At 49.0% G+C, this 16,334-nt stretch overlaps 6 protein-coding genes across 6 annotated transcripts, besides 1 other annotated feature; 4 read left to right on the top strand and 2 right to left on the bottom strand.

Moving 5' to 3' along the window:
* Nucleotides 1-1,217: 1,217 nt before the first annotated feature.
* NFIA_005360 (bZIP transcription factor) lies at nt 1,218-2,593 on the top strand (the record flags this gene model as incomplete). Its single annotated transcript, XM_001259070.1, has 2 exons — nt 1,218-1,397; nt 1,448-2,593. The coding sequence occupies 2 exons, from the start codon at nt 1,218-1,220 to the stop codon at nt 2,591-2,593; spliced, it is 1,326 nt and encodes a 441-aa protein (XP_001259071.1).
* Nucleotides 2,594-3,142: 549 nt separating this feature from the next.
* On the bottom strand, nt 3,143-3,383 carry NFIA_005350 (uncharacterized protein; the record flags this gene model as incomplete). Its single annotated transcript, XM_001259069.1, has 2 exons — nt 3,143-3,240; nt 3,296-3,383. 2 exons carry the CDS (start codon nt 3,381-3,383, stop codon nt 3,143-3,145), a joined length of 186 nt encoding a protein of 61 aa, XP_001259070.1.
* An 863-nt stretch (nt 3,384-4,246) lies between these two features.
* On the top strand, nt 4,247-5,281 carry NFIA_005340 (tautomerase family protein; the record flags this gene model as incomplete). Its single annotated transcript, XM_001259068.1, has 2 exons — nt 4,247-4,639; nt 4,916-5,281. 2 exons carry the CDS (start codon nt 4,247-4,249, stop codon nt 5,279-5,281), a joined length of 759 nt encoding a protein of 252 aa, XP_001259069.1.
* A 1,967-nt stretch (nt 5,282-7,248) lies between these two features.
* NFIA_005330 (uncharacterized protein) lies at nt 7,249-9,417 on the top strand (the record flags this gene model as incomplete). Its single annotated transcript, XM_001259067.1, has 1 exon — nt 7,249-9,417. One exon carries the CDS (start codon nt 7,249-7,251, stop codon nt 9,415-9,417), a length of 2,169 nt encoding a protein of 722 aa, XP_001259068.1.
* Nucleotides 9,418-10,132: 715 nt separating this feature from the next.
* NFIA_005320 (uncharacterized protein) lies at nt 10,133-11,083 on the top strand (the record flags this gene model as incomplete). Its single annotated transcript, XM_001259066.1, has 1 exon — nt 10,133-11,083. The coding sequence occupies one exon, from the start codon at nt 10,133-10,135 to the stop codon at nt 11,081-11,083; it is 951 nt and encodes a 316-aa protein (XP_001259067.1).
* Nucleotides 11,084-11,424: 341 nt separating this feature from the next.
* Nucleotides 11,425-11,763: a mobile genetic element.
* A 3,453-nt stretch (nt 11,764-15,216) lies between these two features.
* Nucleotides 15,217-16,324, bottom strand: NFIA_005310 (uncharacterized protein; the record flags this gene model as incomplete). Its single annotated transcript, XM_001259065.1, has 3 exons — nt 15,217-15,672; nt 15,771-16,064; nt 16,112-16,324. 3 exons carry the CDS (start codon nt 16,322-16,324, stop codon nt 15,217-15,219), a joined length of 963 nt encoding a protein of 320 aa, XP_001259066.1.
* Nucleotides 16,325-16,334: the final 10 nt, after the last annotated feature.

Below are 16,334 nucleotides of genomic sequence, written 5' to 3'. Positions count from 1 at the left end.
TTTTCCCCTTCTTGCCCTCTTTTAGTCAGTTCCAATTTCCTAACCTATGACTCCAACAAACATGTCGTCGACTGTATTTGGAGAGTTGTCTCATAAGCTCTGGAAAACGGACGCCTTAAACCAAAGCCTGACCCTGAGGTTGTTGGGAAAGGACTAGAACAAATCCAGGGTGCTGTTGACACCCTAAAGAAAGGCGTCTCGGCTAGAAAGATCGTTGTCACTGTGATAATCGAGAGGCTAGGGAAACTTTTTGACCTTTGGCATTGGTAATATGGAAGGAGACAACTGTCTGTAGTGGGAGTCTAAACTTGCAGCCTATATGTTTGCACCAGTTTTGCAACCAGCTGTACCAAATGGGTACATTGATGCAGGTGCCATACAGGGAGTTCCTCCTGTTTAAAGATTACTGCCTCAGGCTACAAAACCACCGGTCTGGATGCCTCGAGGATCAGGCTGAAGGGTCCCGGAGAAACTTTAGACCGGGTGATCCTGGCAAGTGGCTGCCATCAACGACATGATCAACCCATCGCTCATCTCGATGAATCAGATTTCAAGGCATCCTGTCAACCAGATTCTGCACTATTATTCCTACTATACTAGAAATGGTTGTCTTAACACCTTCCTGGCTAAGTGGTTGATGGCTGACAACATCCCACAATATCACGTAAGACAGATCTCGCTCTAAGCTCGGAGATCACGCTGGGCTTCTCCGATTTGTTTAATGATTGTGTTTAGACTTTGGCTAACATTTTTTGATTAGTGAACAATCCGATGCTCCTTATCACTGATTAGTGACATCCCGAATTTTACCATCATTCAGGCAGCAGCCACTTCCAAATTCCAATCCCATGCTTACGGACACGCACATGAGCGATACAAGGGATTAGGACCTTAACTCCTTTGATGACGAATCGCAGACGGCTTAATAATCTTGGATGGACTCCTCCAGAATCGGTCCCCCTCGGATGACCTGGCCACTATTTGGAGCTCTAGTTCGCCCCGGGTGGAACGGGGGAATCTTACTCCGTAGCAACTAACTAGCCATACAGTCGAGCCTCCGTATTCAAGCGATACATCAGAGCTCATAAACCTCAAGTTGTCATCCTTCGCTCACAGATAGCTTCTGGCACGGCGAACGTGCAGCTTCTATTCAGTGATTACACTTGGCCTCGGTCGCTTTCAGTTCCGGTCTAAGCTCTGTGTCTCAGGCGCCATTCATGTCATCAACTGAATCGAACCCCGCTCTCTCATCGGCTTCTGACGATCATCAGTCCGGAAGGGACGACGGGTCGCGGAAGGAAATGATGGTCAATCCACAACCAGCAAAGGCCAGGGAACGGTCTTCTAAGAAGAGAGGTCGCCCTCAAAAAGTGCAGGATGCTCAGACACCTGCGGAGGTGAGTTATAGTTATCACTTTCTTACTCCGAGAACACCTGCTCAAAGCAGTATCAGAGACGCCGGGCTCAGGTCCGTCTAGCACAGCGCGCCTACCGTTCCCGTCAAGAAGCCACTATGTCGCAGCTGAAGAATCGAATCGCTGAAATGGAATCGGTGATCGAGACGATGACGGAAGCCTTTCTTGCTTTTAGCGACACGCTAATGCAATCGGGTGTATTAAATGCATCTCCTGATATTGCTCAGTCCCTTAAAGAGGTGACCGCCAAGTATGTCACACTTTCAAGTCAGATGACCGAAACAGACGGAGATTACGCTACGCCGCAAGATAAAGCATTGTCCCAAATCACTGCGTCAGAACAGTTATCCTTCCACTCGGCAGATCAGACAAGCGAGTCATCAGACTCCGTGGTCGCTGTCAAAACAGGCCCCGGAAACGGTGATCTCGGCGGCGCAGAACCCGTCGGCGCACTGATACCGATCGAGACACCGGACATGGCTAATGGCTCCATTTTTCCTATCACAACTCCGATAAATATCAGAGTCCCATCTCCTCACCTCATCAACATACGCACACCTATGTCGCATCTATACGGTCCGGATAGCCCCTTCTTCGCCCAGCGGTTGCACCTGGCCGCCTATAAGCTCGCACACCGATACCTCAAGAATCCAGCTGTTCCCGACTCCGCGTTACTTCGGAACTTTGGTTTCCTGATGACCAGATGGAGTCGACGCCAACTTATCACATACTTGAATTCGTTTCTGAAATCCTCCGAGGGAGTTGAAGTTTCTAAGAAATTCAATATTCCCTTGCTGAACCTGGGCGGTGCCGGGTTACACTACCCACAGAAGCATTCGCCCCTCAGCGATCCTAATCCTTATTGGCTTCCCTCGGCTGAAGATATTTCGATGATGTATGCAAATGGATTGAGTATTCAAGACCTTGAAGAGCCCTGGTTTGACCCGGGAGACGTGGAGGGATTCCTTGAGGAGCAGGGCATCATTCTTTCCAATCGAAATATGTTTCCAGAAGGCTTACAGAGCGATCGTCAGGATGTGGTTGCTAGAACATGGCAGTCAGGTCTTCTGGATGACCAAGCGGTTTTCTCGCGGGGTCCCATGTTCGCTGTCGATGAAGATCAATTGATCAATTGTAAGCCCAGTTGGACTGCGTACCAGTATGACATTGAGCGCTAATTTTGTTCGGCAGGGCTGTCCTACCGCGGCATTTGCCTAGGCCGTTCGCCAGGATTCCGCAAACGTGACGTGGAGAGGTTCATATCGCAACATGCTTGGCCCGTCGGCGTGCCTCAAATGCCTACTCAGGCCGTCGCAGTAGTCTAATGCTATTCCCGACAGCGCATTACGTTTTTACATTATTCGGAGAAGCCGATCGCTGGTCCATAACGCCCGTGACTATCGGCTCCAGCGATTTCTACTTCATATTCAGCGTGCTCTCCTCTTCGGCTGTGTCAAGTGGCAAGGACTGGCCTGAGTTCTCCAGCGCGATCTCCGCAGTTCAGATAGTGACTCTGGCTTTCGCATGCGCCACAGCAACATATGCACAGCGGTAATGCTGCCCTTGTATCGACGTTGTGATAGTCCCGACGAGGAGTCTATTGCTGCCGCCCATCTCTTCGGCTGTGGTTTATAAATGATTTCGTGCAAACCTAAAGCCGAGCGAAGAGCAACGAGCAGGAAATAGGACTTCGTTCTCCATAGCTTCGCCAGTTTGTTTAATGGCGATCAGTTCGATGCATAGCAGAGGTCGAGTGAACTGCTATAGCCACCTGACCCTGTGATGTTGGCGTTTGTGTTAGCTGGGGAGTCGCAGGTGTCGCTTCCTGTGCACCGTCAATCATCTGACCAGGGTATGCCATCGGAACGGATGTCAGTTACCTCTGATTACCTCGCGGGCTGATTCGCCCTCGAGGGGCAGAAGGGCGACGAAGGTCCAGCTATTCACGACCAATCCGATCCTGTGCATTTGCCCTCTTCTTTCGGTGAGCTGTGGTGCCCGTCACAGCCAGAAGGAAATAATGCTTCTCTGTTCCGTGCGGACTAGGCGAGGCAACGTGAAGGACATAATTGACTCTATCGAGCATCCCTGGAAATGCTGTCTTGTGTAATACCTCGGGCGACGGCGAATTTAGCCTTGTCTTCATATTTCGAGGAACGGTTCTGGAATTGCATGGTCTGGCCTGGATTTGCTGATTCGAAGCCCATAGCCCATTTCCAGGGCTTCAGGGGAGACGGCGCTGGCCATAAATTGGGTGGCGCCGGCGAATGAAGACAAGACCGGACGGCATTTTGACACTCTATGATTCATGCTCACTGGGTCGGCATGAGATGCAGTCGGACTTTTATATCTGGCGGGAGGGGTTCGTTTCGTCAAGGAGGAGGCCGAAGACACTAAGTACCTTGGCTCGGCGTGAGTCCAATGTTTAGTGATCACTTCAGTGGAGACGGTCAAGTGGCTGACCAGACTTTCTCGTATCACTGATTAGTGATACCGTGTCCGAGCACAACTGCACCATGTCGAGAACGGGATGATTAGTATTCGCTGATGCAGCGTGTCACCACCCCGCTCGATCTGGTTGCAAGCTTATCACAGGACCTGTTTCTACCCGGTAACGGACTATAGTAGTTGTAGTAGCAGTATCCAGAAATGCAGCGGCTCTTTTCTAGGCTGTCGGGTTCCCTGAGTGGCACAAATAGGTTGTCTGTCACGATGATACAACCCTTCCAGTAACGCTATTTAATGATCCTCGTCCTCGACAATCAACGACAATCATCCATAACACCCACCCATCTGACCCATAAACAACAACCATCCCACAAATAATCAAAATGCCCCGCTGGCTCATCCAACACAGTCCCAACACCCTCACCCCCGAAGAGAAATCCCACCTCGCCCAACAAATCACTCAGGCCTACGTCGGCTTCGGCCTCCCAGCATTCTACGTCCAAGTACACTTCACCGAGCAACCAGCCGACACATCCTTCATCGGCGGCGAGCAGCACCCCAACTTCGTCGCGCTGACCATCTACCATCTGGCGCGGACGATGACCTCCGACGAGCAGCGGCAGGGATTCCTGAAACACATTGATGCGGTCATGACGCCGATGTTCGAGCCCAAGGGGATCGACTGGGAGTATTTTGTGACGGAGGCGCCGAGGGATCTGTGGAAGATTAATGGGCTTGTGCCGCCGGCTGCTGGGTCGGAAGAGGAGAAGGTCTGGGTTAGAGAGAATAGGCCTGTGAGGTTATAGATGACTATGGATTGAGGGTTGTGCATAGTATGTACATGAGTTGAAGATGCCTTGTTCAGGAGAGAAACGAGTGCAAGATGCTACTTACTGTTTGATATGAACGATGAAAGCGTTAGCTTCTGCTATCTAGCTCGCAAGGCTAATTGATATGTCGGTCCTTAATACTGCACAACTCCTGGATGTTGTTTCTGTTGCATAGAGACAAAGAACGCTCACGGACAGTATGCAGAAGAGCTTTGATCCCAGCATGGACTGGTCACTGGACACACGTACTTATTCAAAGACCTGCAGGGCATTCCCAGGACAAATAACGCGGTGGCATGGTGGACTTTTGACTGGTTAGAGGACCAAGGGGTGACTGACAAGTGGGGTGTACAATCCTTCGAAGAGAACTCAAGCGTTTGGAAAGAGACCAACCTGCACCACTCGACGAACCAACTGTGGATGATGTTACTGACAGCCACGGGTTTGAAGCGGCTAAGCAAACTCGGATTCTCTCGGTTGATCATTGATCAACGGACCCACCAGGCATATTACAAGAAGAAGAGGACCACCCAGCCGGGCTTCAAGCTCCGACGACTGAACATCATGCAGTGGGTGCTCACGCAGTAGAAATTCTGAGACTAATCGGTTAGACGGGCGCAAATTGCCCATAAAGGAGGAACCATTTTCTACCCTTAGGTCATAGGGCCAGACTTTCTGTCCCTGCAGTGTCTGCTTACTGCATTAGGAGGCCTGGATGAACTCGCTAGTCCGGGAGATACGTAGCGTTCTTGCCGCTGAACTATTTTTGTTAGGATTAGAGAATGTACATGTTTATTTCCTTTGATGATCAGCTCTCATGCGAACAGAAAACCATAAAAAGGACAGGTATCCAGTCAGTTACACAATGAATGACAAGATCCTCCATCTGAACTCATCTACATATCCAAGCCACATGTCAAGCTGCTTTGCGAGCCATACTCTTGGCTAGTTGTACAAATAATCCACCATAATTCTCATCCTTGATGAAAAGCAGAAGATATTGACCCTTCAATATCAGTAAGATGTGGTGTTGGCGTACGGAGTTGAAAGGAAATTTAGCAAGGACCTGGTCCATATCAAGTGTTTCTTAAGACGGCTCCTGCGAAGCCATTGGATATATCTGTTGAGTAAGGAGAGCTTCAGGTGCAAGAGGATATAAATACAGGGTATCCTCTTTATCAATCGATTGTTTCCAGCCACCATCGTGTCGACGTCCAGCCGACGATTTGTGCTTTTGATTTCTTCAGTCAGGTTTTCTATGGAACCTATGCAGTGATGAGCATGACACATCATCATTTGAATACCCGGCTAATCCGACGTTACTTACTGCATACTTTAACATCAAGATTCTCTTGCAAAATTCAACTCCCAGGCACATGTGCCAGCAGTTTTCGGCATATTACACTGCCGCCAAGGCAGCGTATCCTTGCCATCTGAGTCCTGGACAGAATGGAACCATAAATTCTGGTGAGTTCTCTCCAGTACAAGCTTGAACGTAACTAATATGAGTCCATTCATGTTCGAAGGTATCGAAGGCTCGAAATTGATGTCACTAAGAACAACGCACGGAGAAATGCAATACAGATAAATTAATAGCTGTGGCTGGCTGATTCGATCGATATTTTACTTGTTGAGATCCCCCCTCCCTCCTCCCCAGTCGTCTGGTCAGACGCAGTACACAACTGCGTTCTTATTGCGTAGGAGTTCGCCCGAAATCCGCGCTCTCGAAATATGTTCTCCTGCATTTAGGAGACTACCTGAGGGGCACAGACCTTCCTTGAATATTAAGGCAAGCAGACCATCCACTTCTAACCCTCAGTCATTTGCCAACCGACATAGGTACTCCTTGAGTTTCGTATGCTTAAAATGCGGTTGGAAGTCATATAACTTACCAGTCTAAAGGTGGTACACAAGAGCCAGCGATACTGTCAGTCTCTACTTATATTGCACATTGGAAGCACAATGATAGCCCAGTTAGATCCCCTCCTGGCGTAACATGCTATAATTGTTGCAGGGCGATACCAATTGATGATGCCTTAATAGACTGCCAAGTAAGACATACCTTGCTTACGGCATTGCCTGGTCCGAGTAGGGAATACTTAACAAAACCTCCAGCAGTCCCTTTAAAGGCTAAAGATAGACTATATGACGAGAGAATTTAGTAAATCGATAGGTGATGCACTGCAGAAAGAGGAGATTGGATAGAAGTCTCCAAAATGAGGACTGCCGTTCGCCTTGGGGTCAGCTGAGCCAGCTAGTCCGTATGGGCATGTACCTAGCCAAGCCACTCTCACCATCACCACGACTTAATTTGTCGGACGCTGCAGCGCAAGCTCCATACCAGAAGATCACTGCCTGGTGCAGGCGCATCTGGCCATTTCCATCATAATGAGTTGGCGTTTGTATCGGCAAAAGCGACGGAGCGGCATAAGACAAGGCTGTGGAAAAGCTTGGCACTTCCCTGGACCACTATTTAAAATGCCCAATGTGATGATCCTTCTTCTAGTACTCTGTTAGATTCTCATTTTGATACTTAATGCCACTGCTGACCTGCTATGGCACGCCCTAAAGACAGTGGCGCGGTTGCATATACTCCTCTGGCCGCGCCTGAAAACGCTCACAACCAGTCTCTAGGGGAATCCGCCGTTGCCAAAAAGCAAAGCTCCCTGTGGGCCCGGTTGGGGACGGTTAGCATCCTCATTTTGGGTCTTGGCTCCTTTATGCTTGTCTTGTTCGTCCTACCTTTGGCCTGGCTTTGGGCCGAATCCATGGCAGCAGCCGCTGGGCGAGAGCCAAGCAGCACTTGGATCGCGGTCGTCAAAGCGGGCTGGACCACGCGGGCCGTCACCATCTGCACGGCAATTCTACGAACGGTGGTCACGACACAGGCCAGCGTGACGACCGCAATGTTTGCAGGAATTATTCTGGAGCGGGTCGGCGCTCCCCTAGTGGACGGGCCATTCTATTCCATGACGCGAGCTCTCAATGGGAGTCCGACTAACCTGTTGTGGACCCCAAGTCTACCGTTTCGCGGAACAGGGCTCTCATCCGTGATCGTTGGCCTCATTTTCATTGAAGTCTCGGTCACTATGGCTGTGCAGTTCCTCTCCACCCTTCTCGTGGCCGACTTCGGAAATGGCGCATTTACCGAAACCAGCAACGCGACGAATATCCGAATCCTGAATGATACCCAAATGGCACCCATTAACGCGTGGTGGTTAATGCCTCCGGCGGCCGATTGGACGTTTGCTGAGCAATCGGACCCATTTGTACCTGGGCCCAAGTACCACGATACGGGCCACACCTACCGCGCCTTTTTGCCCTATAAAGAAGCGGCGCAGAGAACATCACTGCGCCATTTCCACGGCCCAGTCCCAATCGTCGATCAACGGGTCGTGTGTGTGCAGCCTGCACTGCGTGACCTTCGCCTCAACGCGCTCTACACAACCTACGCGCTTCTCTCCGGACAAATCGCCATCGCGAACGGCACGTATCCGATGCTGCAGGGGACGGAGAGTCAATCTTACGTCCCGTTTACGTGTGCGTTACCCGCCCTGGTGAAGTTTTCTACCCGGGAGCAAGGACAGACGAGCTTGTGTTGGCCGAATTTCGGGGTAGACTGGGTGGTCTTGGTGGAGGAGCCTCTGGTGCCACCTGAGCCCATGACCATGAAAGGGACCCCAGTCGTCGGCTATCCGGAAGCATCCACGATGTTCATGCTTCTAGACCTCGTCTCCTTGGCTGCCTTCGGCACCGGCGTGGAGCAGGACGTCCGCAGCGTCGGGAACAACGACACCACTAGTAGTCCGTGGGTGATGGTCGTAAACGGGACCGATTCCCCTGCGGTACGGGTGACGGCCTGCATGGCCAATCTCGGAGTGGACACTTTCATCGCGGACCTGCACAGCGACTGGGAGGGGTCGGAACCCGCCATGTCCTGGAACCAGCCGGCGCAGCGCTACAGCACCGCAACTACGCGCACCCAGCTAGGTGCGGTTCTCCCCCGACAGCCACTAAACGACCGGGGCGTGCTCGCTCTCACCCCCCGCTCGGACTGGCAGTTCTTCTTCGATGCAAAGACATCCTCCTCCGCTAAGCTTCACGCGTACAACGCTTGGACCTTCACGCTGGCCCTCGCCGGCAGCCTGCGAAACCCGCTGGACACCGGCGGGACCCCGGTACATCGCAACCAGACCGTCGACATGGGCGTCATGCTCTCGCAGTACCCGACCACCATTCATTTCAACGCGCACGCGAAGCAGGTCAGTTTATTCCAGGACACGCTGAACCAGACGCAGAGCCCCGCAGTGGCCCTGCAGGCGCTCCTCACGCGCATCTGTCAGATGGTTTATTACGAGACGCTGTTGCGACTCGAGCAGAGTGGGAGCGCCAAGACCGCCTTCAGGCGTGCGGCGCTGCTTCCGACTCATTGGACGGGATTTGGGGTCGGGATGGGGTTGTTGCTGAGCCACTGGGTGGTGGTGGTCATCGTTGCGGGGCTGTTTGCGCGATACACGCGCCATTCCTCGTTAGGGAACCACTGGCAGGCGGTTTCACAGGTGTACTCGAAGGAGACAGTGGCGGTTCTGGAGGAGGCGGATCGAATGGATGATCGAGAGGTGAAGCATTGGGTCAAGGGCAAGGGGCGCGGGAAGGAGTTTTATAGTGTTGTGCGTGATAAAAGGAAGGGGCGTGTGGCGCTGACGGTTGAAAATCCGGATTAAAATCTTACACTCTCACCAGCATGAATAATCCTGCCTACTAATAGGTATGACTAGGGAAGGTTCAAGAACCCTTGGTTTTGATGGCGCAATGCGTTAAGTTGCCCAACAAAGTACTCACCCCCAAGTCGGGCCTTAAACCTCCTCTGTGACTGAGAAGGATGTTAGTGTCTTGGAGAGAGATGTGAATTTCAATGGCAATACAGGAATGGGGCTGCCTGATATCTTGGCGTTCCATTCGCACGTTTGGTACTTTATTCATGTGGATGCTTGCAACGGGCCTGGGCTGCCATTGAGGTAATGTATGCACTTTTGCTCCTGCTATAGTGTGGACAGATGAGCTTTTCTTACTGCTTAGTTTAGTATATTGTTCCACTGGGGTTGCCTGATTAGGCAAACAGCTGTATTTCGTGTTGCAGTGATATTTCCCCCTTATTCGGGTAGGGGCCGACGGCGAGACAACATTTGAAACCCTGCGGCTTGATGTATCCAACCACAGGATAGAAAGGGCTTCTGTCTCCGCTTATGCCTCCGCTTGGAAAATAGATCCAACAATGATATTATGCTAGTGCTACCATATTTTTCTTCCAGGGATGACGCAGGTTTTGCCTTCCTCCACATGCAAAGATAAATAGAGCACCCATTCCCCAGCAAAAATGCTTCGACTCTCAAGAATCCAATACACACTTGTAAAGAAAATATCCTCTCCCTGATCACCATGCACTTAGATCACAAGCTCCCCTGGAATACAGTGTCAGCGCACTTTGCTTTCATAAAGGACAACCAAGACATACGCAGAAACGATTTCGTCATCCATGATCGCTTAGCTGATCGTCAATCCGCCGAGTTCAAGCACTTCACGCAGACTCTTATTTCCACCATTGAGGAGTTTTCAACCACTGAACGAGCCAAATATCCACATCCTGCCGCCCTACCGAAATCCGGCCCCCTATATGACTCGTCTATTCTACCCTCCATCGAAGAGAAGTATCACCTTGGACCACACGCTACCAACTCCGCGGTATCAAATCCACTGTGTGAGGAGTTTCAGGATGTCGACTACTGGATCAGCCGAGCCCCCTATAGCACGGCCACTGCGCACCTTGCCGATGCAGTGAAGATGCTCATTATCTCGAATGAGATGCTCGCTCTGTTACGTCTAGCAAACCACGAGAAAATCCCACTAATGGATCTAAACCATCTTAGCTGGGGTCACAGCTTCGGTGTCACGCATGTTGCTGACGTGGCTCTGGAGATTTACATGTTGCTGAATATCGCTGCTTCTGTCAAAGCTAATGCAAAACCAGGATCTGCGAATGAAACTGGTTGTCTGACGGAGACGCGGCGGTTCCGAAGTTTTGCTAGTTGGGGATTGGGTGATTTCGATTTTCCAGCTCAAAATATACCACATCGGTTGTTTTGGAATGCAAAGGGCATTACTGACGGACTTGAGTTCTCAACGTGGGACCCCTTGCGCCTTGGGAGTGACGATGAGAGGAGGGAGATGAAGGAGTACTTGAAGATGTGCTTTGAGCTGTTGTATCGATACGATCTTTTGATGAAGGAGATGGGCGGGGATCCTGAGTGGAAGAAGAAGATCCTAGGTATACTACATACATGGGGTGCAAGGTGTATTACCTTAGGCGAGACAGGGTTCTGCTTCATTTGACCTTTATTGACACGTGCGCATTGGGCTGAATATGTAATATTGGGAATAGGTGATAAACAGCCGAGCGGTCTCTTTTCTCCACGTCTTACCATGTTTGTCGAAGATATAAACATACCAATGCCATTCAACCATATTGTCTAGTAGCTGAGCATCTAGCTATTTGTTTGGGCAACTTCTTTTATTACGTCCAATAATCCAACATCCACTACATCGTGGTGGAGCACGCTGACCTCCTTAGCCTGCTCAGGTCCCCATTATCAGGCTGCTAAATGCAATCACGACCTTTCTCTACTGGTCTAAAGTGGTTATTTCCCAGTGTGGTACGTTTTCTTGCTTTGTTTAGTTTCCTCAAAGTTCCAGATAGCATCTCCATATATACCGTGCTCCTGGATAGCTTCGCGTACAGTGCCAAACCATTGTTTTATGATCTTTGTGTCTTCCTGCTTCGCACATTAATATCTAGTTCTTCGATTATATCTTGCACATAGTTCAGGACAGCGTTTTGTAAAGAGAGTAGGCCTAGATGACGAGCAAATCTGTGTCAGCTCACGCAGTGATCCGGGCTAGATTGCAAAGCTTCATTTATCTGAATCAAGTTGTTTATTGATGAGAACTTCTTCTTTAGATATTGTCATTTTCGTGGCCATTGACGCGTGTTTCTGAGCGTGGCTGCCTTCCATTAAGGCGAGCCCGAAGGGTAGTCCAAGATACTTCAAATACTCCAGAAGCTTAAAGTTTTGATTTTTGAGTTTTACTTCTTGTATGCAGTAATAGCCATCTGCATACGGGATTCTTTAGCTAAAGACGTTTTACATAAAAATAATGAAAAACTGACGCATATTGGGCTCTTGACTTCGAATAATTTAGTGATTGCATAGCGGAGGCTCTCGGCGAAATATACCCACTGGTGGATGAAAGTAGGCAGAGTTGATCAACAACTGAAAGTGAACGAACCAATAAGAGGCTTGGGTGCAGGAAAACGGGGGATGGGTATTTATTCCTCGGTCTTATGATGTCGGCTGGGATAAGTAAGCTTCTCAAATGTAACTGAGTTACACCAAATAGGACGAGCAGTTCCTTCAACCCTTACTGGCCTAGTTCTCCATGTACAGGGGGTGCCGATGTCCGATAATATAAATCTATAAATCTATCGCAATTTGCCCAATAGCTGGAGTATGATTAGTTAGCGCTACGCCTACTCGAAAACGAAGAGGCATACGGAGTATGATCAGCACAAAACGAGCATGAGCATGTGGCACGTCAGACTCTGATCAAACTCCACCAACGACCATGAAGAGGTCAAGATGATTTGCGCAACTTTGAAAACGGTCAACCCCTCGAAATAATCAATCGACTTTCACGAGAATTCCGTTCCTGAATATGACCGGCCTGCCTGGGGGAAATCTGGCTGGTGGAACATTCATTGTGATCCTGCAATCTGCATGTCCAAAGAACTAATTCCTCTCCGTTCTTGAGTAGGCTGGAAAAAGGTGGATAGAGGCGGATTACTTGTATAGACTAGATTTCCCCTATTGTCTCTTGTACGTGTATATTTTGAGACATATCACTGTTGAACTTCCTCACGGTTCTCTGTGAAAGGCGTTCAGTCTCAGGCTACTCTTATTTTGTTAGTGGTAATGTTCTCTGCCGGAGTCCCACGGAGAAGTCCTGTCCAGAAGCCAATAAATTACATGTATATCCTCTAATAAAACGCCCCGTCTTTGGATTTCATCACTTGCGCCATATTCCACCTTGGAGTAACCCACACTTAGCAACTCAGCGGCCCTGGTAGTTTGACTAGGTCTAAATCCGATAGAATGCTTATGCTAGTAACGAGGTATAAAAGTTTGCGTTTCTGTGCTCTGGTAGGATATGAACCAGAATATCTGCGAGCTACTGTGGAGCAAGGGCCAACCAGTAATTACTGATAATTGTTAATGCATAAAAGGGAGTCCAAGTACGAATACGGGACTTTTTCCGAATAAGGACATGCAGAAAATTCTAGTTGCGTAGTTACTCAACGACCATGCCAATTTTCCCCACTGGTGTGGCAGGGATAGGCCTCATCCCCGACCATACGTGGAGCAAGCCCTAAGTCAGGCGGGCACCTTTAATACATATACGAACTTTGGACAGCAGATCATTCAAACGGAGCCGAATATAGTCATGACCAAATCCGCCATCCACTGAGCTATCTTTGTACGGCCATCGTCAGACCGTTGATTGAAAATGTAGCATTTTTAAGGCAAGCAATCTTCTGTTCCAGCAATCATTTTACAGGAAAACCAGGGAGTCCATAGCCTAAATCCCGAAATTCATACCAAGATATAAAAGGATATTGTTGAATTATCACGTTTAACTACAAGCCAACCAGAGCCAAACACAGGGATAACGCTGGATTAATATGAGGAATACGGAGTACAAGTCTCGTTGAACCATGTTGGGGCGGCAGTCAGACGCCGGATACGGAACATAGCTGGCCTTATGTGGGTCGACTGTGATGGAGTCTGCGTGCTTGAGGGCTAAAAGATCCTGTTCGGTGTTCTCTTGAAGGCACAGAGATGGTATAAGGTCTCGGCCATGACGGCTTAATCGTTCTATCCACACCGGATGCTGGTTTTTCCCACATATCATATCTCTTTCCAACATTGTGGCAAAGCAACTGCCCCATGCTGCATCTGCATGAACAAGGAACGACAGGCTGTATTCCTGTCAAACTCTGCTAAGCCTCTCCACAGCACTCTCTTCTGTTGAGCCGACAATGGCTACAACAGCATGGACAGCTTATCCCTCCTTAGCACACTCATGTAGTTTGCGTTTAAGAAGTGTTGTATCAATACAGGCATCCAAATCGACGTCTATCTTGGTCGATAACCCCTGACCCAAGATCGGTAAGAGCTGAGTTTATTAGTCTGCTGTTCCTTCTTTGGGGAAAGCGTCAGGGAGTCGACATACTGGCTCCCTTTGGCCAGGAGTAATGGTGAGTTTTACTGATCATATATTGCGGTAGTTTGTCAATTATATGATATTCCTCCAAAGCATCCCTTCCTGCTGCTGCCTGGATGCTAACTTCAGTGCTTCTTCGAGAAATAGATCCGATATGTTAAATTGCTCTTTTAAGGAATCCGGCAGGTCAGGAATAGTCCCAGGCCGTAAATTAAGCAATTCCCAGGTACTCATAGCTTTGAACAATTTCAGATCTGCATTGCAGTCCTCTAGTTCTTTGGATAGCGACATCTTATACGGATATAAAAGAGACCGACGCACTGCGGAATGTTGATTTGAATGGAAGCTGCAGAAATACGCCATTCGGCTGTATTCGCCATAGGGTTGCGTTTACTCATATGGAGTAGACTTGCCTAATATGCACTTCAATAATAGGTTTAGATACCACAGGCTGAAAAAGCCCGCTTGGTTATATTCGTCACACGCCTATTAGCTACATTATCAACCCTATAATACAAATAATATCCTAAGTATACCACAACGCCTCCACAGCAAATCAGGATCTCCTCGAGACAAGCCCCTAGCGAGATGACCTTTCTAAGTTCTGACTATGCCCACAGCTTGACAACTAGCGCGCGGTTCGAATGACCTTTTGTAAGTCAAACAGGTTGAGTTGTCCTTTGCGGATCAAGATTGGTAAATCCGGAGCTACCTTTTATACCGTGGTGGTCTTTTGTCTGGAAAGGAGTACCAACGAGATTACAGGGAAAGATATGAAACCATCCAGCTCCCGTCATAAGGCCAAGCTGGTCTCGATGCATCGCTGCACCAGCTCATCTGCCTTCTTGGAGTACCTTTCTTCGCTAGCCTGTTTGCTCTGTACTCGGTCTTGCGTAAAGGACCTCGGCCTTCATACCTGGTTTACCATCATCCCGTACTAATCAAGGCTGGTTAACTCGGCTGCTTAAGGTCATAAAAAATTCTGCAGCCATGTAAACATATGTTGAATGAGAACTTTTAGAGAAGAAAGCCTGGTTCGTAGTGTGCGTGACAACATATTCATCCCGATCCCTTCGCGAAACCTCGGCGTCCAGGGCATTCTGTTCAGTATTAAGGGTACCATTACAACAAGACTATATAGTATGCGTCGAGCCTCAAACCTTCCGCTTTCTTGATATACCAGATGTCTACCGGATTTGATATTCACCTGTATGCTTCCATGGGAACATGTGGAGATTCTGGGCATTGAGAAGATTGACATAGAATGCCAATGCACTCATAATTGCAAGGAAGTCTTCGCGGGCTTCTTCCTGGTTGGGATTGCTCTCAATATTTTCCTTGATAAGTTTATCAGCTTTCCAGTAGCTGTCGCAAAGGAACTCGACACCAAGGTAACCAATGAACTCTGATATTGACGGGATAAGATCCCGGAAGAGTATAATCAGATGTTGAAGAGTAAATTCGGGGCGCGTGGCAGCGAGTTTAAGTATATTGTCGAAGATATGATAGCCCAGAGTTCGAACAACACTGCTCGAGAAGATCATAGCACCGAAGTAGGAGTTTTTCGATCCGGGCTTCGCTGCGGCTTGGCCACGATGGAGTTTTTCAATTTCCACAGAAACACTTGACCAGGACTTCTCCGTCTATGTATCTGACCTCAGTAAGCGGCTACTAAAGGATGCTTATGCAAGCGTACCTCTTTATGAATCTCCTCCACGAGACTCCTTACTTCACTACTTACGCCAGTTCTCTGAAATTTAAATAGCGAGATCCGCTTTGGATCAGGTTCGGGCTTTGAAGCATCCCAAACGACGACGTCAATAGGCTCTTTCGCTTCGCATTGACTTTTCCAAATCTTATCTGCAACCCAGCGTAGCGTCTTGAGATCTTCGTCAATAACTTTCCCACATGTGGCTACAGATTGATGCTCAGTAACTTCGCCATACTTTATGACTAGGTGCTGGAATGATGAAAGAAAGACTGAGCCATCAGGCTCTTTGGCTCGATCAGGGGCCTTCTTGTCGGCGGGTGTGTACTTCTCATGATTAGTGGTCTGAAACTCGTCTAGAAGTGGCCACTCACAATCAACTGCTCCAGGGGAACAAGATGGTACAACTGATCCCCAGCGACAACAGCATGCGTCTGGAGAGAGTAATACGGCAGTACGGTTCCAAGAAGCCTGACCAACGTCGGGTTTGAGTCGTTCATCTTCACTGTAACTGTTGCATCAAGCTTAGGCCACTTGATCTTGACCTCATGAGGTGCCTGCGACTGCTCATTTGGGAGGCCGTTCATTCTGAAAAAG

The sequence above is a fragment of the Aspergillus fischeri genome, genomic scaffold (genome assembly GCF_000149645.3).
Source record: "Aspergillus fischeri NRRL 181 1099437636265 genomic scaffold, whole genome shotgun sequence".
Classification (NCBI taxonomy): domain Eukaryota; kingdom Fungi; phylum Ascomycota; class Eurotiomycetes; order Eurotiales; family Aspergillaceae; genus Aspergillus; species Aspergillus fischeri.
Note: the sequence above shows the minus strand (reverse complement) of the source record. Positions and strands in the feature narration are given on the sequence as shown.